The 18,104-nt window shown below is 42.0% G+C and overlaps 1 protein-coding gene across 2 annotated transcripts in view; it reads left to right on the top strand.

The window, feature by feature from the left end:
• UBXN2A (UBX domain protein 2A) overlaps positions 1-17,068 on the top strand; it is a 28,892-nt gene extending 11,824 nt beyond the window's left edge. For both annotated transcript variants that reach the window (XM_060258078.1, XM_060258069.1), the window contains exons 3-7: positions 4,930-5,068; positions 8,370-8,483; positions 11,974-12,107; positions 14,635-14,793; positions 16,523-17,068. In XM_060258078.1, the coding sequence (XP_060114061.1) occupies positions 4,930-5,068; positions 8,370-8,483; positions 11,974-12,107; positions 14,635-14,793; positions 16,523-16,715 (739 nt within the window). In that variant the 3' untranslated portion in view covers positions 16,716-17,068. The remainder of the gene's footprint in view (positions 1-4,929; positions 5,069-8,369; positions 8,484-11,973; positions 12,108-14,634; positions 14,794-16,522) is intronic.
• Positions 17,069-18,104: the final 1,036 nt, after the last annotated feature.

Genomic DNA, 18,104 nt, shown 5'->3' with positions numbered 1-18,104 from the left:
CCTGAAGTAAATCAGAGAACTGTGCAGAACAGTTGAGTTAAATCAGAAAACTGTGAAGTTTCAGCTGAAACAGACTAGAAGATTCCTGTAAGTTGTGCTCTGTTTTGACAAATGCCTGGAGTGTTCTAGTAGGATCTGTAGCTAGTTTCTGGCCTTCACCTTCCTCCTCCTCCTTGTTTCCCCCCTTCTTCTGTAAGCCTAAATGCCCTCCAAACGAGGTTGGGGAATTAGTTAGGTGGGCACCTGGCTCGCTAGGAATCTTTTACCAATGTATACAAGAATACACGTCCAGAAAAGTGATGCTTAAATAATGGGACTCTAATTTAGCAAAACCAATTGTAATTTATTGAGAAAAATGTAGTCTTCCATACAAGATAAAAATACACATACAATCACACATACATACAGTCCTAGGAAATATAGATAGATGGATAGGGGAAGATATAAGGGTAGACACACAGGGTGATATTACCTATCGTAGTCTTCAAGGAAGGCTCCAATGGGCGACACGTGAGGAAATGGGTGAGGAACCCGAAACTGATCAGGAATCAGGGATGGATCTATGCAGCGGAAGGTGGGATACTGATAGATGCACACCTATGGGTAGCTAGTCCACAGGTTATAAGGACTCTCTTGAGCCCTCAGGGGTATCAGGGAGGAGAAAGGGGAGGCTCTGCAATGACCATGAAGGCTGGACACTTGTAGAGCCAATGGCGAGTTCCTTGGTGGCACCTAATTGGGTACCTGCTCTTGACCAATGAACTTCGCCTAGGTCCTGTCTACCTGAGAGAAATTCCAGATTGCAACAGGCCCTGGGGCGGCTCCAAGGTGTCAGTTGGGAAGAAGAATGGAAATGGCTAAATACTTAAGATTAAATGGGCTTATCTGGGAAGGTGATAATAGGGAATCAAATATTGACCTAGGTATCCCCAGTTTAGACAAAAGACCTGATTCCGGCAGGAGATGTTCTTCCTTTTTTCCCCATCATCTTCTGGGTAGGAGCCTTTGTCCAGGGTTTTGCCCGACAAAAGGAGCAACAGTTGAGCTGTTAATCCATTCATGGGGCAGACAGGTTGCTTGCAGGCTAAAGGTGACATAGGGTGTGTACGTGAGCCTTCCATTATGAGGGAATGAAGTCCAGCCTGGCGGGAAGATGGCTATGAGTGGTGTTAGCGTTACACGGTGGATTCCATGTTCAGCGCTTCATAACCAGTCGCCTGGATAGCTCCGTGGCAGCGCAGACTCTTCCGCTCCATGGCTGGCCCGTGCGGTGACGGGGAAACGTTCGTTTGTGTTAGCAAGCACTCTGTACCGGTTTAGAGTGCCTGTATAACTTGTAGCTACTTATACACATTAGTCCCCTTACATCTCTGGATAGTTTTGCCCACACTCTCTGGCCAGACGTGTGCGAGCTCACTTCTCCAGGCGCCCTGGAAACCATACTGGTGACTACGATGTTTGGAAAGGGGGCTTTTCCTCACACTTCCCTTCTCAGATGTTTGCTTATTGCCCCTTGTTTGAGTTTTTATGCCATCTTGAATTTTATAAAAGTTGTTCTATTGATCTTATTGTACTTATAAACTGATTAATTGTATTCTATTTTAATAGGTTTAAATTGTATGTGTAAATTGTATATAAGCTGTTGTCACCTACTCAGGGGGAGTGGGATACAAATTTAATAAATAAATGTGGGAGACCCAAGGCCAAATCTCTGCTCTGCCATGGAAATAAAGGTTGCTAATCCCCTAGTTGAGGACAGGACCCCCCCACCCCCCACTCTTGTTTCCTTCCACCACTCTGAGTGATAGCTGGAGAAAAATAAAATAAAAAATGGCTCTTAGATGTATGGTATGAAGTCACTTCCACGGGGAACCCTGGAGTGATGGCAGTCCTCTCTAGAAGTCACTGAAAACTCTGTGATTTCTGGCATTTCCTAGAGAAACTTGATGTCAGTTCTGGGATTTAAGTGTGTGTGTGTATGATAGATGAGAGAGAGAGATACATATGTACATACATACTTACATACAAGTGGGTCACCCCAGGATGCCACTTGGCTCCATTATAGCCCCTGTAGGCTATTCTCAGGGCTGAAAGGTAGCAGTCTGACCCGTGAAGGGTCACAGTGCTACCTCCCTGTTAAGAGAAGTGGTGTTCTAAAGCCACTTCATTGTGGAATCTTCTCTGACCCTATTCTGGGACACAGCAGGAGCTTCCAGTGAGAAAGCTGTGGACTGGAAAGTCAGAGCTTGTTTAAGTAAATATTTCACAGAGCACTTATTTTTTTCTGCTTCAAAAAGTTAATATGCACCAATTTCTCACTAGTGTTGCTCTGCCCCCAGGCTTCTGTTTTCCATAACACAAGTAACTGATTTCTCACCAGTCGCTCCACAGGCACATTTTGACATGCAGCTCCCTCCAGTTCCCCCTCATGGTTTTTTAATTCTTAAAAAACAGTGCCACAACATTACAAGGAGAACTGGAGGGAGCTGTGCATCAAATGCACCCACAAAGCAACTGGTGGGAAATCAGTTGCTTGTGCTGGGGGAAAACAGAAGCCTGGGGGTGAAGCAACGCTAGTGAGAAATCTGTAATAGTGTCTTATATTCAGGGCTTTCTTGGTAAAAAAAGCCAAGCAGGAACTCATTTGCATATTTGGCCACACCCCCTGACACCACCGTTGTTCCATACAGGGCTTTTTGTAGAAAAAGCTCAGCAGGAACTCATCTGCATATTAGGTCACATCCCCTGTTGCCCAGCCAGCTGGAACTGCGTTCCTGCGGGGAAAAAAGCCCTGCTTGTGTTGCATGCATGTCTTTATGCATAAACCAAGATCACCTCAAACTGGGCAGATTGTCATGGCATTAAGTTCTTTAATATTATTACAGTCAGTAGCGCATATTAATCCTAATGATGCTGAGTAAAGAACTTAATAGGGTCCTTTAATATATCTCTGCATGAGATTGCAGGAGAGTGAAAATACCTTTTTTTGCCCCTCTCATCTTGAGGTGTTTTTTGGGGGGGGTTAAACTGCAGTGAAGCAAATAGCTTGTTGCATGTGTTCAAACACCTGATTAGGAAGGTGATGGTCAGAATGGAGGTGGAGATCATGTGCACGTCCCCAACAATGATTTTTCTTCCCAACCCCATTAATTTCCTTTAGGGGGAGGAGGGGGCTGTTAAATCCTTGATAAGTATTAATTAGGCTTCGTTAAAGCCCCTGTTTCTGAATCCATGCCTTCAAAACAGTTGTTTAATTTGCAAATAGGGCTGCCGCTTTAATAGCATGAATGGCAGAAATTGGGGACAGGAAATAAATCCCTTGTCGTATGCATCTTCTGCTCTACCTCCATTTATGTAATTTAAACCAAGAAGTGGCAGCTCTTACCAGTGTAAACAGCTGTTTTGAAAGTATTGAGATGATCTTCCTCCAAGCCCAATGACACCGGAGTTTTTTGTCCAAACTGTGAAGGAGACAGCTGCCCTGAGCAACTTGAAGAAAACAGGGGCAGGGGGTGTGGAAAGTTGGAATCAAAGGATGCATGTATAATAAGTTTCATCCTTTGGCCATGATTTCCACTTACTGATAGACTGTAGGAGAAGGCTATGTATGTTTCCCATCATCTCCGTAAAAGCTTAACCAGGCCATCTACTGACAAGAACATACATAATCCAGGAAGGGGATATTTCCCAAATCACTTGATCTCTACTTGTTCCTACCTCCATGATTCCTTACAAGTTACATTTCATCTTAATAAGAAGCTTCATAGTGAGTACCTGTTATAAAGGCAGTATAAAGGACTGCCTGCAGCTCAGGTTGGGATTTCTGCATATTCAGAAATATATGGGGAAAAGAATATTTGTAAAAGATCAAATGCATCTCAAAGCAGCCTAAGGAGGACAGCAGGCCTGCTTGTTTCCCCCAGTATATTGACAGCCAGATGAGTTGGTTAATGGGGAAATGGTCTTGCTAAAGGTGCTGTGAAAGGGGTGATCTGGGACCTGTCTTGGAGTGCTGTCTGATTGTTTATCCGTCCCTCCTCTAGGCAATTCCTCCCAGCCCCTATTATACATTCCACAAGCTTTCCAGTAAGAGCAAGCCACTCTGTGGTTCGTCTAGGCTTGCCTGTCCCCAGGTCCAGGCGGGGGATCCCCTGGTTTTGCAGGCTCCTTCCTGCTGCCAGCCAGCTGGCTGGCAGGGGAAAGCCCTGCCCCAGCAGCCACAATGTGCTTTTAGATCTCAGGCAGGCTCAGAAGTTTGCAACTGCTTCAGTTTTGGAAGTTGTGTATGTGCCTTTAAATCTCAACGAGGCTAAAGTTGCTGGGGTGGGGGGGCATGCAGGAAGAGCTGTGAGTGTGTGTGTGTGAGAGAGAAAGAGAGAGACCAATCTCTCTGTGCATTTTGCATTCCTTTCAGAAGCCATTTGTGTAGTAAAAAGGGTAGTACAGAGGAAAACTCCAACCCCTAGATCCTTCTCTCAGTAAGTTGGTTGAAATATAGCAGATTGTTACATTCCGATGAGTAAAGCTATCTATACTATTGCCCCAGGAAGATCACAAAAGTGTGGGCATGCGAAGTATTTTGACTGCTTTGTGAGTGTGTGTATAACTTTATATAGGTTATTTGACTGCTGTCTTTATGGTTTGGAAGCAAATTCTCTTGAAATTGATTGAAGTTGCTTTCCAGTGCCCATGCTTAGGCTTGGGCTGTTAGTGTTATTTAGGGACTGAAATCATTTTTCATGGTTTATTTGATTTGTGATAGCTTAGTAAGCAGAGTTAAGAACAAGGCACAAATGGTTTTCTGGCATGTTTGGCAGCCATTCATAACAAGAACGGCTGGTTCAGATTTAATGTAGCTGACTAGTCTGTTCAAACAGTGAATTTCACAAGCGAATTTAGAGTGGGGTTTTTTTGTTTGTTATTTTACAGGCTTTGCAAGCCAAGAACTAATGACCAAATTCTAAATGAAACACAGCAAAAAGGTTGTGATATTTTTGACAATGACCTTTTTGAAGAAGCTCAGAAAGTTGGAGCTGGATGCACTGAAGAGACAAGAGTTAAACATCAAGTAAGTGGGTTTAGTTTTGTAAGATTTACTCTTGAATTTGTTTTGGAAAAGCAAAGGATGCTGATGCATCAGATAAACATTGCAGGTAATTTGCCATAATATCTTCCAGTGCCATCTATATTGGCCTAAAGGCAGCTGTAGATCTGCCAGTCTTGTAGCATTTGCAGGCAAACACCTGAGTAAGGTCGTGTCCCCCTGGCTATTGCTTTGGGGATTAATATGCTCTTTCATTGTTTATGATCTCTGCAGTCAAGATGTATGTGGTTTTTCAGGTTATTTCAACCTGTCACTTGAACATTCTAAGCAGTCTGCACATTTGGTTTGTCTAGTCCAAGGGTGGACTAGACAAGGAGGCCTGTCTCCTCCCAGTGTAAAAGAACTAGAACAGGGGTGGCCAACGGTAACTCTCCAGATTTTTTTTTGCCTACAACTCCCATCAGCCCCAGCCAGCATGGCCAGTGGCTGGGGCTGATGGGAATTGTAGGCAAAAAACATCTGGAGAGCTACCATTGGCCACCCCTGAACTAGAAGAAGGAATGGACAAGGGTGCACCTGATGACAGGCAGCCTTTGTGAGCACCAGTTTACCACCCTTTAAAAAAAGCTGCTTGCCTTTTTTTTCAGCCTCAGGTAGTGAGAATTTAAGCTTCTTTGCTGCCAACATTTTTGTGCAGTGTAAAGGCAGCATAAATTCGCAGCAGCGCCACTATGGGGGAACAGCTCCCTGTTTTTTCTAAAGCAAAGTTTCCCTGCATCCTTTGCAACCCTCCCCATCTGCATGGATTCCCCTCCAGCCCTGTCACTTCACCCCATTTTAGAACTCAGCACATATGCACCTGCAGCATCCACTTTAAAAATAGGGAGAGAGGCACCTGTGGTCCAGGAAGCCTTTTACTGTGCTTTACCTTCCCTGGAGGGGAATGCAGCCGTGTCATTACAGCCCAAGGCATTAAAAGGGGGCAATTAACCCCCATCAATGGTTACCTGTTGTTTGGAAATCAGTTGTAATAATGGTAGACTCTAGGCCCCACCTGGAAGTTGCCACTCCTCATTGTAAATGTCTTGTGAGTTAGTAATCCAGGTTCCAGTTAACTATTCAAGTGCAGCTCAGAGACTACGTCTATACCTCCAATGGAATACTGACATCATAACAGAGCCCTTTCCTTAGGAAAGCCTGAGAATTGTGGTTCCAGGGAGAGAGTGAGGGATGGTTTAAATCTCAGCACTTCTCCAGTTGCCTGTATACTTTGGGAGTACTCAAGACTGTTAAACTGCCATAAATCTATAGTCATTCATCATAGAAGTAGCCCTCAAATTGCCTCCAGCTTAAGAAGGAAACAGAGAAGCTGCACCTGCTCTTCATCACTTATTTCCAGTCTACCTCTTAATGCATTGATCTCACCTTCCTTCTTTCTTTCTTTCTTTCTTTCTTTCTTTTCTTTCTTTCTTTCTTTCTTTCTTTCTTTCTTTCTTTCTTTCTTTCTTTCTTTCTTTCTTTCTTTCTTTCTTTCTTTCTTTCTTTCTTTCTTTCTTTCTTTCTTTCTCCCCCTCTTCCTCCCCCCCTCTCTCCCTCTCTCTCTCTCTCTCCCTCCCTCCCTAACAGTGGGTTTAAAAAGGGAAGGAGAGAGGAGGAGAGTTTTTAATAATCAAAGCAAGAATTATGATGTGAAAGACCCAACCGCAGCAGGTTATTTCTGACAGAGCAGGGGGAAACAGCCTCTTTGTTTCTGCTTCTTCTCTGACCAATGGCTGAGGCCAGAATGAACACTCTTGAACACATACACATAAAGCTGCCTTATACAGTAGTAGTAGTAGATGGTTTATTGTCTGTGGCCCAAGGCTGTTACAATCTGGTTCATATAATGGTCTAACTTGTGACATGATTACAAACATCAGCATTGAAGTCGTCTAATCAAAAGGTACTAGTCAAGTAAAAACATTACCATATTTAGATACAGCTCCAGCCCTTATTTTCTTAGAGCAAAGAGTGAAATTCTGAAGGAAACAGATTGGCATCTGAAAGAAGAAAAAGTAGCTTATCTTAGTCAGAGAAAAACTTTAAGTCTACTAAAAATGCTGTTAAGAGTTTGGTTCTGGGCTCTATATAAAAATGACAAGATAAAATATAATGCAACAGGTCTTCTGGAACTGGAGCTCCGCAAATGCAGTGGCATGCATCTACTGATATCTGGGAGTAATGCCAAGCTAACAAAGCCAATGGCATAGTTGGAAAGTGAACTGAAGTAAAGGCTGTTCTTAGATTATGGGGGGAGATGCTGACCAGGTAGGAAGCTCTAATATGCTCCCTTTTAAGTATTGAATTAGACCATCAGTCCCTCAAGGTCAGTATTGTATGGCAGTGGCTTTCCAGGGTCTCAGATCTTCACATTACTTACTGCAGGATTATTTTAGCTGGAGATGTCAGGGATTGAACCTGGGACCTTCTGCATGCCAAGCAGATGCTCTGCCATAGAATCATGGTGCAGCCCCAAGGGGATGGTCTTCCCCTTGGCGTGATGTTTTTAATGGTAGCTGTTATTCCTATATCTGGTGACAGCTCAGTTTCTGCAGACTCCTCTACTACATGCATGAGATGAATTCTGAAGGAAAATTTTATGAGATGTTGACTGTGATCTCTCTCATATTTTGCCTGAGGAAACTGGTGTCCTTGTGGGTTTTATGTATATAATCATTGCATTAAGCAAGACCCAAGGTGGTACATGTGGCAAAATTAATATAACTTGCCCAAGAATAAACAAAGGTGTGGGAAGCCAATGAGAACCTAAAGGGAGATGTAAAGTTGTACTGCCAATTTAGCAACTGTTAATGATGCTTCCTGCACCTTAGAAAAGAGTGTAACTATGGGGCAGAATAAAATAAACTGGTAATTAAAATACCTACTCAGTTGGCTGTGGCCTGCCTTGGGAAGTTCCTCCCACTTAAGGGAAGGGCCACTTAAATTGGAGGAAGGCTTCAAGTTTTGTTCAGTGGAATAGGCATATACATTCCAACATCATTGTCATTGGTCTGCTTAGATTTGCTGCTTTTGGTATTTCTAGGTATTTTTCTAACCCTTATGCTAGAGGAATATTGCCATATTTGGCAGGATGGGCAGAATAGAAATCCCATAAATAAATAAAAATATGAATTCCTTATTGAAAACTCCTACCAATGCTGGACTACACACAGTTGCCCCAAAACCTGTATGACTGGTGGGTGCTTCACTAGTATCTCCCTCATGCTTTGCATAAGTTGTAGGAATCTATTTCTACTTCTTGTTCATGTGTGATCTTGCATTACAGGCCGATACAACTATTAAGTTGTGGAAAAATGGATTCACAGTGAATGATGGTGAACTCCTCAGCTATACGGAGGCTGCAAACCAGCGATTCTTGGAATCTATTAAAAAAGGGCAAGTATTCTTTTTGTACCAAATTTAATTGCACAAATGCACCTTGTACACTGCTTTGCCTCTGTTCTCCTTGTCTCATTTGAGCTTGGCTTTTCTTGGACAAAAACATCTTAATGCTATGAATTAACATTACAGTTGCTATGCTGATATACAACACTATGTGATTTGTTCATGTGTTTATAATACTAGTGCCCTCTTTCTGCGTAGCAACAGGCTTTTCTAGGTACCTAACAGTGAGAGGAAAATTAAAACACAATGAACATAAGGCACAATAGCAAATAAAAGCAGTAGAGTTGGCCTTTTTTATTTTATTGCATCTGCCATCCATATTGCCTATTAATGCTGCAGAACAGAACATTTGGCAGCCCACTGGTGCAAGATTGCCACATTCAGTGTTCTGAGCAGTCCTTCAGAATAGTCTGGACAAATGTCCTTGCTCTAAATTAGGCTTTGGTTAGGTGCATCTACAGTGTAGAGAGCTGGGGAGAACATCATTGAGCTAACAGTTGGAGTGCAAAGGATTTCTGGAACAAATTAACCAAGGGCATTGCAAAATTTGCTGACAATAGCCCTGTTTATGTTTTACAGTGAATGCACATACAACTTGTATTAACCCAGGTTTTATTTGTAAAATGAAGGAGCCAGTGCACTTTTTCTTTACAAATAAAACCTAGGTGAATGTGGGGTTGAAGTCACATGTTCAGCTATACATGCACTCAGTGTAACATGAGATTACTCAATGCACATATAAAGAAAAATCAATTATATAATGTACATGGATTGTACATGTGCTCATTACAACTTCTGAACAAAGCTAGTGTTGCTAGGTAAGGATTTTTCACTTATTGCTTTTCCACTTATTGCTGTATCATGATCCAGCTAGCTGTTTAGGCAATTAGTGGTCATTAGTTAGCTGTAAGTGGGAATGACCACATTGGTGCTGCAAAAGCACTTATAATATGATGCTTCATGGCTGCATCGTGAAGAAAACAATACTGGGTTCATGGTAGCAAGCATAAGGCTTCTATGCCTGGCTTGGCAGGTTGAGGTTTCAATTGCTATATACTAATAAGAGTGAGGCAGAGAGATTGGGAAATGACAGGCCAGGCAGAGGATAACTGTCCACCAACTTCTTTTGAGGAATGATCTTGAGTGTGAGAGAACACGCTAAACACTAAAGAATATGGAGATATAAAACATGGAGACTGTGATCAGCTTCTGTATTCCACACAGTATGCTTCATTTTCGTCTGTTCACGTTCTAGAAAATAAGAATAGGGGTTTTTATACCTTGCTTTTCTCTACTTTAAGGAGTATCAAAGTGGCTTACAATCACATTCCCTTTCTCTCCCCACAGTAGGCACCTTGTGGGATAGGGGAGGGTGAGATCTTCCATAACTTTCTCACCTCACTCTTTAATACAGGGGCTCCCAACCCCTGGGCCCTAGGGTATTCTGTGTCTATTCTCTGGCCTCTCATTGTTTTGAGAGCCAGTTTGGTGTAGTGGTTAAGTGTGTGGACTCTTATCTGGGAGAACTGGGTTTGGTTCCCCACTCCTCCACTTGCACCTGCTTGGGTTAGCCATAGCTCTGGCAGAGGTTGTCCTTGAAAAGGCAGCCCTCTCAGCCCCACCCACCTCACAGGGTGTCTGTTGGGGGAGAAGATATAGAAGATTGTAAGCCGCTCTTAGTCTCTGATTCAGAGAGAAGGGTGGGGTATAAATCTGCAGTCATCGTCGTCGTCTTGTTTTTTGCCCTAATTTCAGGATTTCCCTGTGAAATGTGTCTTCACCCCCTGCACTAGGCTTTCTTGTGGTTGGAATGTTTTCCCAAATGAATCTAGCTTACTCATAATGCAAAAAATCCCTGCCTCCTGCTCCAGATGTTCGAGGCCAGGGATGTCAAACATGCAGCCCGGGGGCCAAATCAAGCCCCCAGAGGGCTCCTATCAGGCCCCCAAGCAACTGGCTGTTATCTGCTTCCTTCTCCCTCTCTCTTGCTTCCTTCTGCATTACAGCTTGTTTTACCAAGCTTCCTCAATCGTACAGGAGCTACAGAGCAAAGTCTCTATTTTCTCCAATGGCTGTGGCTCCCCCCTTGGGGAGGAAGGGGGGGAGGGATAGCTTGTTTCAAAGGAAGCTCTGGCTCTGTCCTTTCTTCCCCAGGGGACCAGGAGGGGGAGGAGCCTCAGCCAATAGAAGGAAGAGAGACTTGGCTCAGTAGCTCTGCTGTGCAACTCAGAAAGCCTGGATTGTACAGGAGAAATACAAAGAAAGCACCTTTAAGACCAACAAGTGCTAATGTTTTAAGCATATTTTATTCTAAGTTTTTAAAAAATCTCTGTGTTTGTATCCTTTATAAAGTTTATATTTCTGCTACCTGGCATTACATTTTATGACACACATGGCCCCGCCCAGCAAGGTCTCATTTATGTCAGATCCGACCCTCATGAGTTTGATACCCCTGTTCTAGGCTGTTGTTTGTCCTTTCACTCATACTGAGTTCTTGACACAGTACATCTCCATATAGATCTGTACACCTCATCTCGACTTATGGGGCATTTTTAGAACACAGGGTGAAGCAGGTTGGGCCACAAGTACACACAACATAGAGGTACACACAACATGGGGATAGTCCAAGTAAGCCAACTGGTAAGGGTGGAGAGAGATGACACTTAGCATTATTCCAAACTTCAGGCATGGCCATTAGTTAACCTTTGAGTGTTAAGCAAAACCCATCTTTGGGGAATATTGAAAGCAGCATGGTCATTTGACAAGGGCAGCATATTAATCTTCCCATTTCAATTCAGACTGACCTTTGATATCTACTACACTCTGCTCCCTTGATAGCCCTTTCCCAGTTTTGGGGGGAGAAAGGAAGATCCATTTGTATACTGGTACTATGCAAAGATGCATTTTCTCTGTAATGTTATTCAAAGCCTGCAAGTAGAAGCTTCAGTTGAGGAGACCAATGCAATGTTAAATGTATCCTGGACAATGTAATTACTCATTTGCAAAGTGCTAATAGTGGTAATAATGATTTCCATTCTTTCACATAAGGCAGGGATAGACATCTTTCTTTGCCTGAGTGCCAAAAATCTGCAAGATCTGTGAATATATTGGTCAAATAAATGTGAGGCAGGGAGACAGCAGCAGTGTTGTCCTTAGCCAGAAACTCTGGGAGTGAACGTTGCCTTGGGGGCTGATTGCAGTGGATATTGGAGTTGCCTGCCCTTGACCTAAGGTGTATTTGCAATAGATACCCTGCTTTTGAGGAGGGCTTCATTTTGGCAGTTCTGCCTTTGCCTAATTAGAAACAAAAGTCTTTTGTGTGTTTGTAATCTGGATTTAATTAGGATAGGGAACAGCATGTCCTTTAGCTGAATGTATGCATTTCATCTTGTCTCAAAATCTGAAACAACCATCCTGTTTCCATCTGCATAATTTTGTTTTCAAAGTTTGTTTGAATTTTCTCCTAATTTTGTTTTCAAAGAGAGCTACCTCTTGAGTTGCAGAAAATATTTGATAAAGAAGAGGTTGACGTGAAAGTCCATGATAAGAAGGATGAAGTGTATATGTTGAAGAAGCCAGTATTTCACGCTTTCACTGGACAAGGATACAGATTAGGAAGGTGAGCACTCCAGTGCCTCTGATTAAGTAGAACATAAGAACAGGCCTGCTGGATCAGACCAGCAATACATCTAGTCCAGCATCCTGTCTTGCACAGTGGCCAACCAGTTCCTCTGGAGGTCCAACAACAGGGCATAGAGGCTGAGACCTCCCCCTGATGTTGCCTCCTGGCACTGGGATTCAGAGGTTTGCTGCCTCTGAACATGGAGGTTCCCTTTAGTCACCATGGCTAGTAGCCACTGAAGGGTTTGGGGAAAGAATGTTTTTTTTCTCTTTCTTCATTCTTGAGTTTGTCTTGTAGCTATATCTCGCCTATCCAGATTCTGATTGTAACTAGGGAAGAAGGGAATTATTCATTAAGTTGAGTCCTGGGCTACTGCTGTGCTACTACTGTGCCAGCCAGGATAGCTGGTATCCTGTCTTCAGCAGCAATTCATCCATTAAGTAGTAATGCCCAAAGACAGTAAGCACATGATCTGGTATAGTAATACTACTCCTGCTAAGAGAACAGGTCCTTCATCAGTCATAATTATCCTTGGACACATTCCTTTATAACTCTGCAGGGTAAGCATTAATTAAGTTGCTTGAACTTCAGTCCTGTTAGCTAGTTAATTGCTGGCCTTTAATGGTGGGGGTAGATGTTGAAACCTACCCAGTGGTCATGAGATGCACTGTCAATGGAATGTGAATGTAACATAGGTGTGATGCTGAGAGACAGAGGGGTGCTATTCATAAATATCCTACATGCGATGGGGGAATCATACCTCCTTTGCATGTTATTATACTGTTTTTATTGTATGGGAGGTTGATTAAAATTGTAGTCTGCCTTGAGTCTTAGTGAGAAAGGGGGACTATACATGATATAAATAAATGCGTATAATCAGATTGACTGTTCAAACAAAAGAAACAATTTCAAAGAAACATATGCAACTTCTGTGGGATGCTTGGGCTCAGTATGCTAGAATCCAAACCCTCTTCAATGGGATTTATGTTTATAGAAAGTAATTAATATTGGTGTGTTGCCACTTTGCTCTACAAAGTAGCATTCTTTGGTAACAGTATTTTTTTCTTTAATGCATATTATTCTGCAAATATTTGGAGAAATTAATTGAAAACAGAGTGTGGGGAAGAAAAGACTGTAATGTTAGAAAGGTACAGCTGAAAGCCCTTTTAAATTCAGGAGGACATTGGCCCAAGCTGTTAAAGTCTGGCCTTTTCCACTTAAGTTCTCAAAAGAAGATGCAAGATCTCCCTTCTGGTTTTCAAGTTTTGGAGAGCCTACTTGCTGTTAGTGTTATGGTGAGCCATTCTTCCTAAGCAAAATAGAGTAGTTCCTTAATACCAACGTTGAACAGCAGGCTTATCCAGCAATTAAACAGGGCCACCCCCAGGCAAATTACACACTTCTGGTACTCCCAAAAATGTAGAAAAAGACCATTGTTCAGTTGTAGACTATTACTTGGTATGCAGAGGGTCCCAGGTTCAATCCCTTGCATCTCCAGTTAAAAGGATCAGGTGGTAGGTGATGTGGAGAACCTCTGCCTGAGACCCCGGAGAGCTCCTGCCAGTCAGTGTGCAGTACTGACCTTGATGGACCTTTGGTCTGATTGAGTATAATTAGGGTTACCAGATGGCTTCTTTTTAGAGGACATGTCCGTATTTCTTCTTGTTGTCCATCCTCTTTTGTCCTGTTTTTGAAAAACAGATGAAAACATTCTCCTTCAGGGTTGGAAGGATAGGAATATTCCTAGTTAGCAGCAATCATCACAGCTTAAATAGTAGGGGTATTTAAAGTGAGATTTGTTGTAGTGATCACTTGTTTGAAGTAGTCAGGAAATATATCTTCTTTTTTACTTTTCAAAATGTGGGAACTTCATGTGGTCATTTTTAAAAATGTTATTGGATCACATAGCACTGGCCGGTGGTTCTGATCCTCCTTATGTATGTTCCTCTTGCATCCATGTCAACCCTTGTGCTACCACAGGGAGCACTCCCTAAAATGGGAAAATCATAAATGGAATCTGGGGGTACCCACCCTTCATAGTGGAACTCATCATGTGATTGCAGTGCTCTAAGAGTCTGAAATAAAAATCTGACACTGCCAGTATACTGGAAAAGCCTCAAAAGCAGGGATCCTTTTAAACTTTTCTTCCTACAAATTCTTCTGATTTCTTACTTTATTTGCTTTATTTTTTAAACAAAATGACTTGTATATTGACTGATTTTTTTCAACCCAATCTCTAACTTTTTGCCCTTAAGCACCCCAAACATTCGATCACCTCTTTGGTAACTGCTACTGAGGTGGTTCTCAGTTTTTTATAATTAATACCCACAAACAAGTGGTACAAAAGCTATTCTGTAATCTATCAGTCATAATAGAATTTAGAGCTACAACCATAGGAGTATTTTTTTATTTGTCAGGAAATGGCAAGGGTGGCAGAGAGGGTTGCCTGGCTGGACTCATTTGTTTTGAGGAAGTTTTATCTTCTTATTTGCTTGTGAGTCTTTCTTCTTTTGCAAACTTTCAGTGCCACACCAAGAATAATTTCCAAAGCAAAGCAATGTGTTCAAGAAACTGAAAAAAGAAGACCTACAGTGTTGTTAAATACTTCAGAACCCATCACTAGTGTCCAGATCTGGTTAGCAGATGGAACAAGGATAGTACAAAAGTTTAATGTTACGCACAAGTAAGTAAAGAGCCTATGCATACATTCTTTCACTATTACATTTGTAATAAATGCCTTTGATTCAGACCAAAATGTCGTAACCATACCTATCAGTTTTTCTTTAATCTCAGCCTCTGTTAGAACTGAAATAAATACTTCAGAAGTGTGAAATCTGAAATAAGAAATGCAAATAGCACAATTCAGAATTTTGCAATCTGTAATAGGAAAAAAATTGTTTCAAACTTGGGGCTGTCAACATCCCAAGTCTTCAATTTCAAGTTTCTTTCTTGTGCTTTGTAAGAAGAAATACTGGATAACAATTTGGATTTCATCTATGAATCCAGAATCAGTCTTAATGGAACAGGAATCTTCCTCTTAGTGTCACTTGCCTAAGTCCCAAACTTGACAGTTTCAGAAATGTGAGGTGTTTAATTTTGTTATTTGTATTTGTTTATTTTGAACTGTTCTGAGAGGTCAGGATATTTGAATTTCTGTCAATTTAGTCCCACTGCAGTAGAGTTGTGTAAAATATTTGGGTCTGATTGGCATTATCAATTATTATGACCTCCCTCCTGGTCTTTTATTTATTTGATGTGTTTGTACAGTGCCTTCCTGTGGAAACATTCCAAGCAGTTCACAATTTGAACACTTGAAAAGACAAAAACAAAAGTAGAAATGGGTTCATATCATTGGTTCTCTCTTCAGGGGTTGATGAAATTAATTCCCAGTCTGGGTGTCACCTTCCTGTGTAGGTGCACAAGTCTGTCAATACCCCTGGGGAAGGTGCCTTCTGAAGCGACCACCAACAGCCATGTGGTTTTTTGTAGGCTGTTGGTGGTCCCTTCAGGAAGTGATGACATGGACTTCCTAGCCTGATGTGGCCTCTCAGATTCCAGTCAAGGCACACAGAATTTTCATCAATTGTTCCAGCTGGTTTCTCTCAGGCTGTGCCTTTCTCTCTGTTCTCTGGAAGTTGTAGTAAGTGAAAACTTGGCCTTACATGCATTCAGGACTAATACAATGCCTTATTAATTATTGGTTCTATTGTTTTGTTCAGTTTAATATGATAATAATTAAGTACTGCCAAATCACAAGGCAAGATATGAAGGGTTTGCTGTTGCCCAGGGCCTCTTTGGTGGTCTCCCATCCAAGTGCTAACCATGGCTTACCCTGATTAGCTGTCAAACTCTGATGAGTTCAAGCTATTCTGGGCTATTCAGGCTGCTTTTGTTCAGTTTACTATCTCTGTTTGCATCCTTTAGTAGCTGCAGAATGACAGTAGAGGGGCATAGGCCAAAATGCACATGTATACACCAAAATTGTTTGGCTGCTTCAAAACAGAAGCACTCCATTCTGGAAGCCAGAGTGGAGAAACAACCTCTTTGCAGAAACTGCTGATGTATTTAAGTCCTGTTGAACTCACTGGATTGGACTTTAAGGCCTAAAGAGCCTTTAAGCACAAATGCTTCACTTATGTGTGATGCAGAGATGTGAATAAAAGCAAAGATCAAATGACAATTACCGAACTACAGAACAAGCCCTAAGTCTCCATTTAAATTAAACAACTCATGGGAGAGACAAAAAGGTTAATTAGGCAGCTTCTGAAAGGCTTAAACAAGGTGTGGGGGGAGGAAGGCAGCTCACACCATAAATGAGTTCACAGAGTCATTCTCGGTACATTTTATGCCAATTTGTATTTAAATTCCTGACTTTTATTTTTAATAGTCTTTTCCTCTTTTCCCCTCCTCAGAATAAGCCACATCAGAGACTTTATAATAAATTACCCAGGAGCCCATGGAAGAAGTCCTTTCACGCTGACCACATCGCTTCCATTTCGAGAGTTACTGGACGAATCTCTCACGCTGGAGGAAGCCAGTTTAAAAAATGCCGTTGTTGTTCAGAGACTCAAAAAGAGTACAGAACCTTTCAGAAACACATCCTAGCACTGTCTGTCAGGATCTCCAAGGGTACTTCATGAGGAGTGATTGGCTGCTGCTACTGAACAGTCTCAGGATATGAGAGGGGGCAAGACCTGCCCCCCTGAATCGTTTCCCAGTTGTTAGCTTCACTTTGCCAAAAGGCTAGCTGTTACTTGAGCTACATTTAAGCCAAGCCAAAAAAACCTCCAACAACAATAGCAATATCTGAGCGAGGTATACAACTTCTGCAGTGCTGTCTGAAACAGCACATGGTGTGTGCTGTACCTAGTCTATCCTAAAATATTCTCAGATCTATTTTCACATAAACGGTCCGAATAGAATGTAATGAGCATTAAAAAAAAGGCTTCATAGATTGACCAGCTGCCTTTGTCTATTAATTTGTAATTAAGTGCTGTCAAGTTGCAACCAACTCACAGCAACCTCTTATGGGGTTTTCAAGGCAAGTGATGTGCTGAGGTGGTTTGCCGTTGCCTTCCTCTGCAAAGCAACCCAGGTGTTCTTCGGTGGTTTCCCATCCAAATTCTGTCCATGGCTGACCCTGCTTAGCTTCCAAGTTCAGACTGAGGCTATTCAGGCTGCTGCTCTTTTCTAGCCAAGCACAAAAAAATCATAAGGCTTTTGTTTACATATCCAGTTGTTATTTGACATTTTTCTTTATCCATCACTTTTATGCTGGTGAGGATGTTCTCTTGGGGTTTTTTTTCTTGCTTTCTGTTCCAGTATGCTCTGTCACTCTCTCAACACCACACTAAAAGATGTATGGCTGGTTAACAGAGATATTTAAGCTTAAAGGTCACCTTACAGAGGCTGTCAAAAGTCTCTGAGGTCATTGTTCCAAAGTAGTTGCTGCCTGCCTTGAGATTCATTACTGTGCTTATTTTTTGTGATGTTAGGAAAAGATCCAGCCTTTAATCTTTTACACTTAAACCATTGTCCTCAGAGTAAACTCCATTGATTTTTATAGCACTTGTTTCCAAGAAGCTGCACTTAAGACTAAAGCTCTGGTTTGCATGATAGAAGTATAGATTACGTATATTCCTAGTGCTGGAAAGAGCTAATTTGGAAGTCCAGCTATGGGGAATCCTGTACCCATTCCATGGGGAAACTGCAAACAAGCAGATCCTTCATCTGCATTTTAAGATGGTTGAGTCTCAGAGAGCATGTTTGGATGGAGTTTCTAAAAGAAGAATGTTTTGGGTCCCAAACTGGCAATTCTACTTTTATGATAAATCTCAAATAATCAGATATATTTAAGGACATGCAAATATGACTATGTTTTAATGATATTTTTTTGCTATTGTGTATCTCTTTCTGGGCTGTTTTCCACATGGATGCTTTGCTCACCCTTGTCTTCCTGGCTGCGACAAAGAATCCACCTGACGCCATCCTGTA

The sequence above is a fragment of the Heteronotia binoei genome, chromosome 1 (genome assembly GCF_032191835.1).
Source record: "Heteronotia binoei isolate CCM8104 ecotype False Entrance Well chromosome 1, APGP_CSIRO_Hbin_v1, whole genome shotgun sequence".
NCBI lineage: Eukaryota > Metazoa > Chordata > Lepidosauria > Squamata > Gekkonidae > Heteronotia > Heteronotia binoei.
This window is presented reverse-complemented; position numbering and strand designations above follow the sequence as displayed.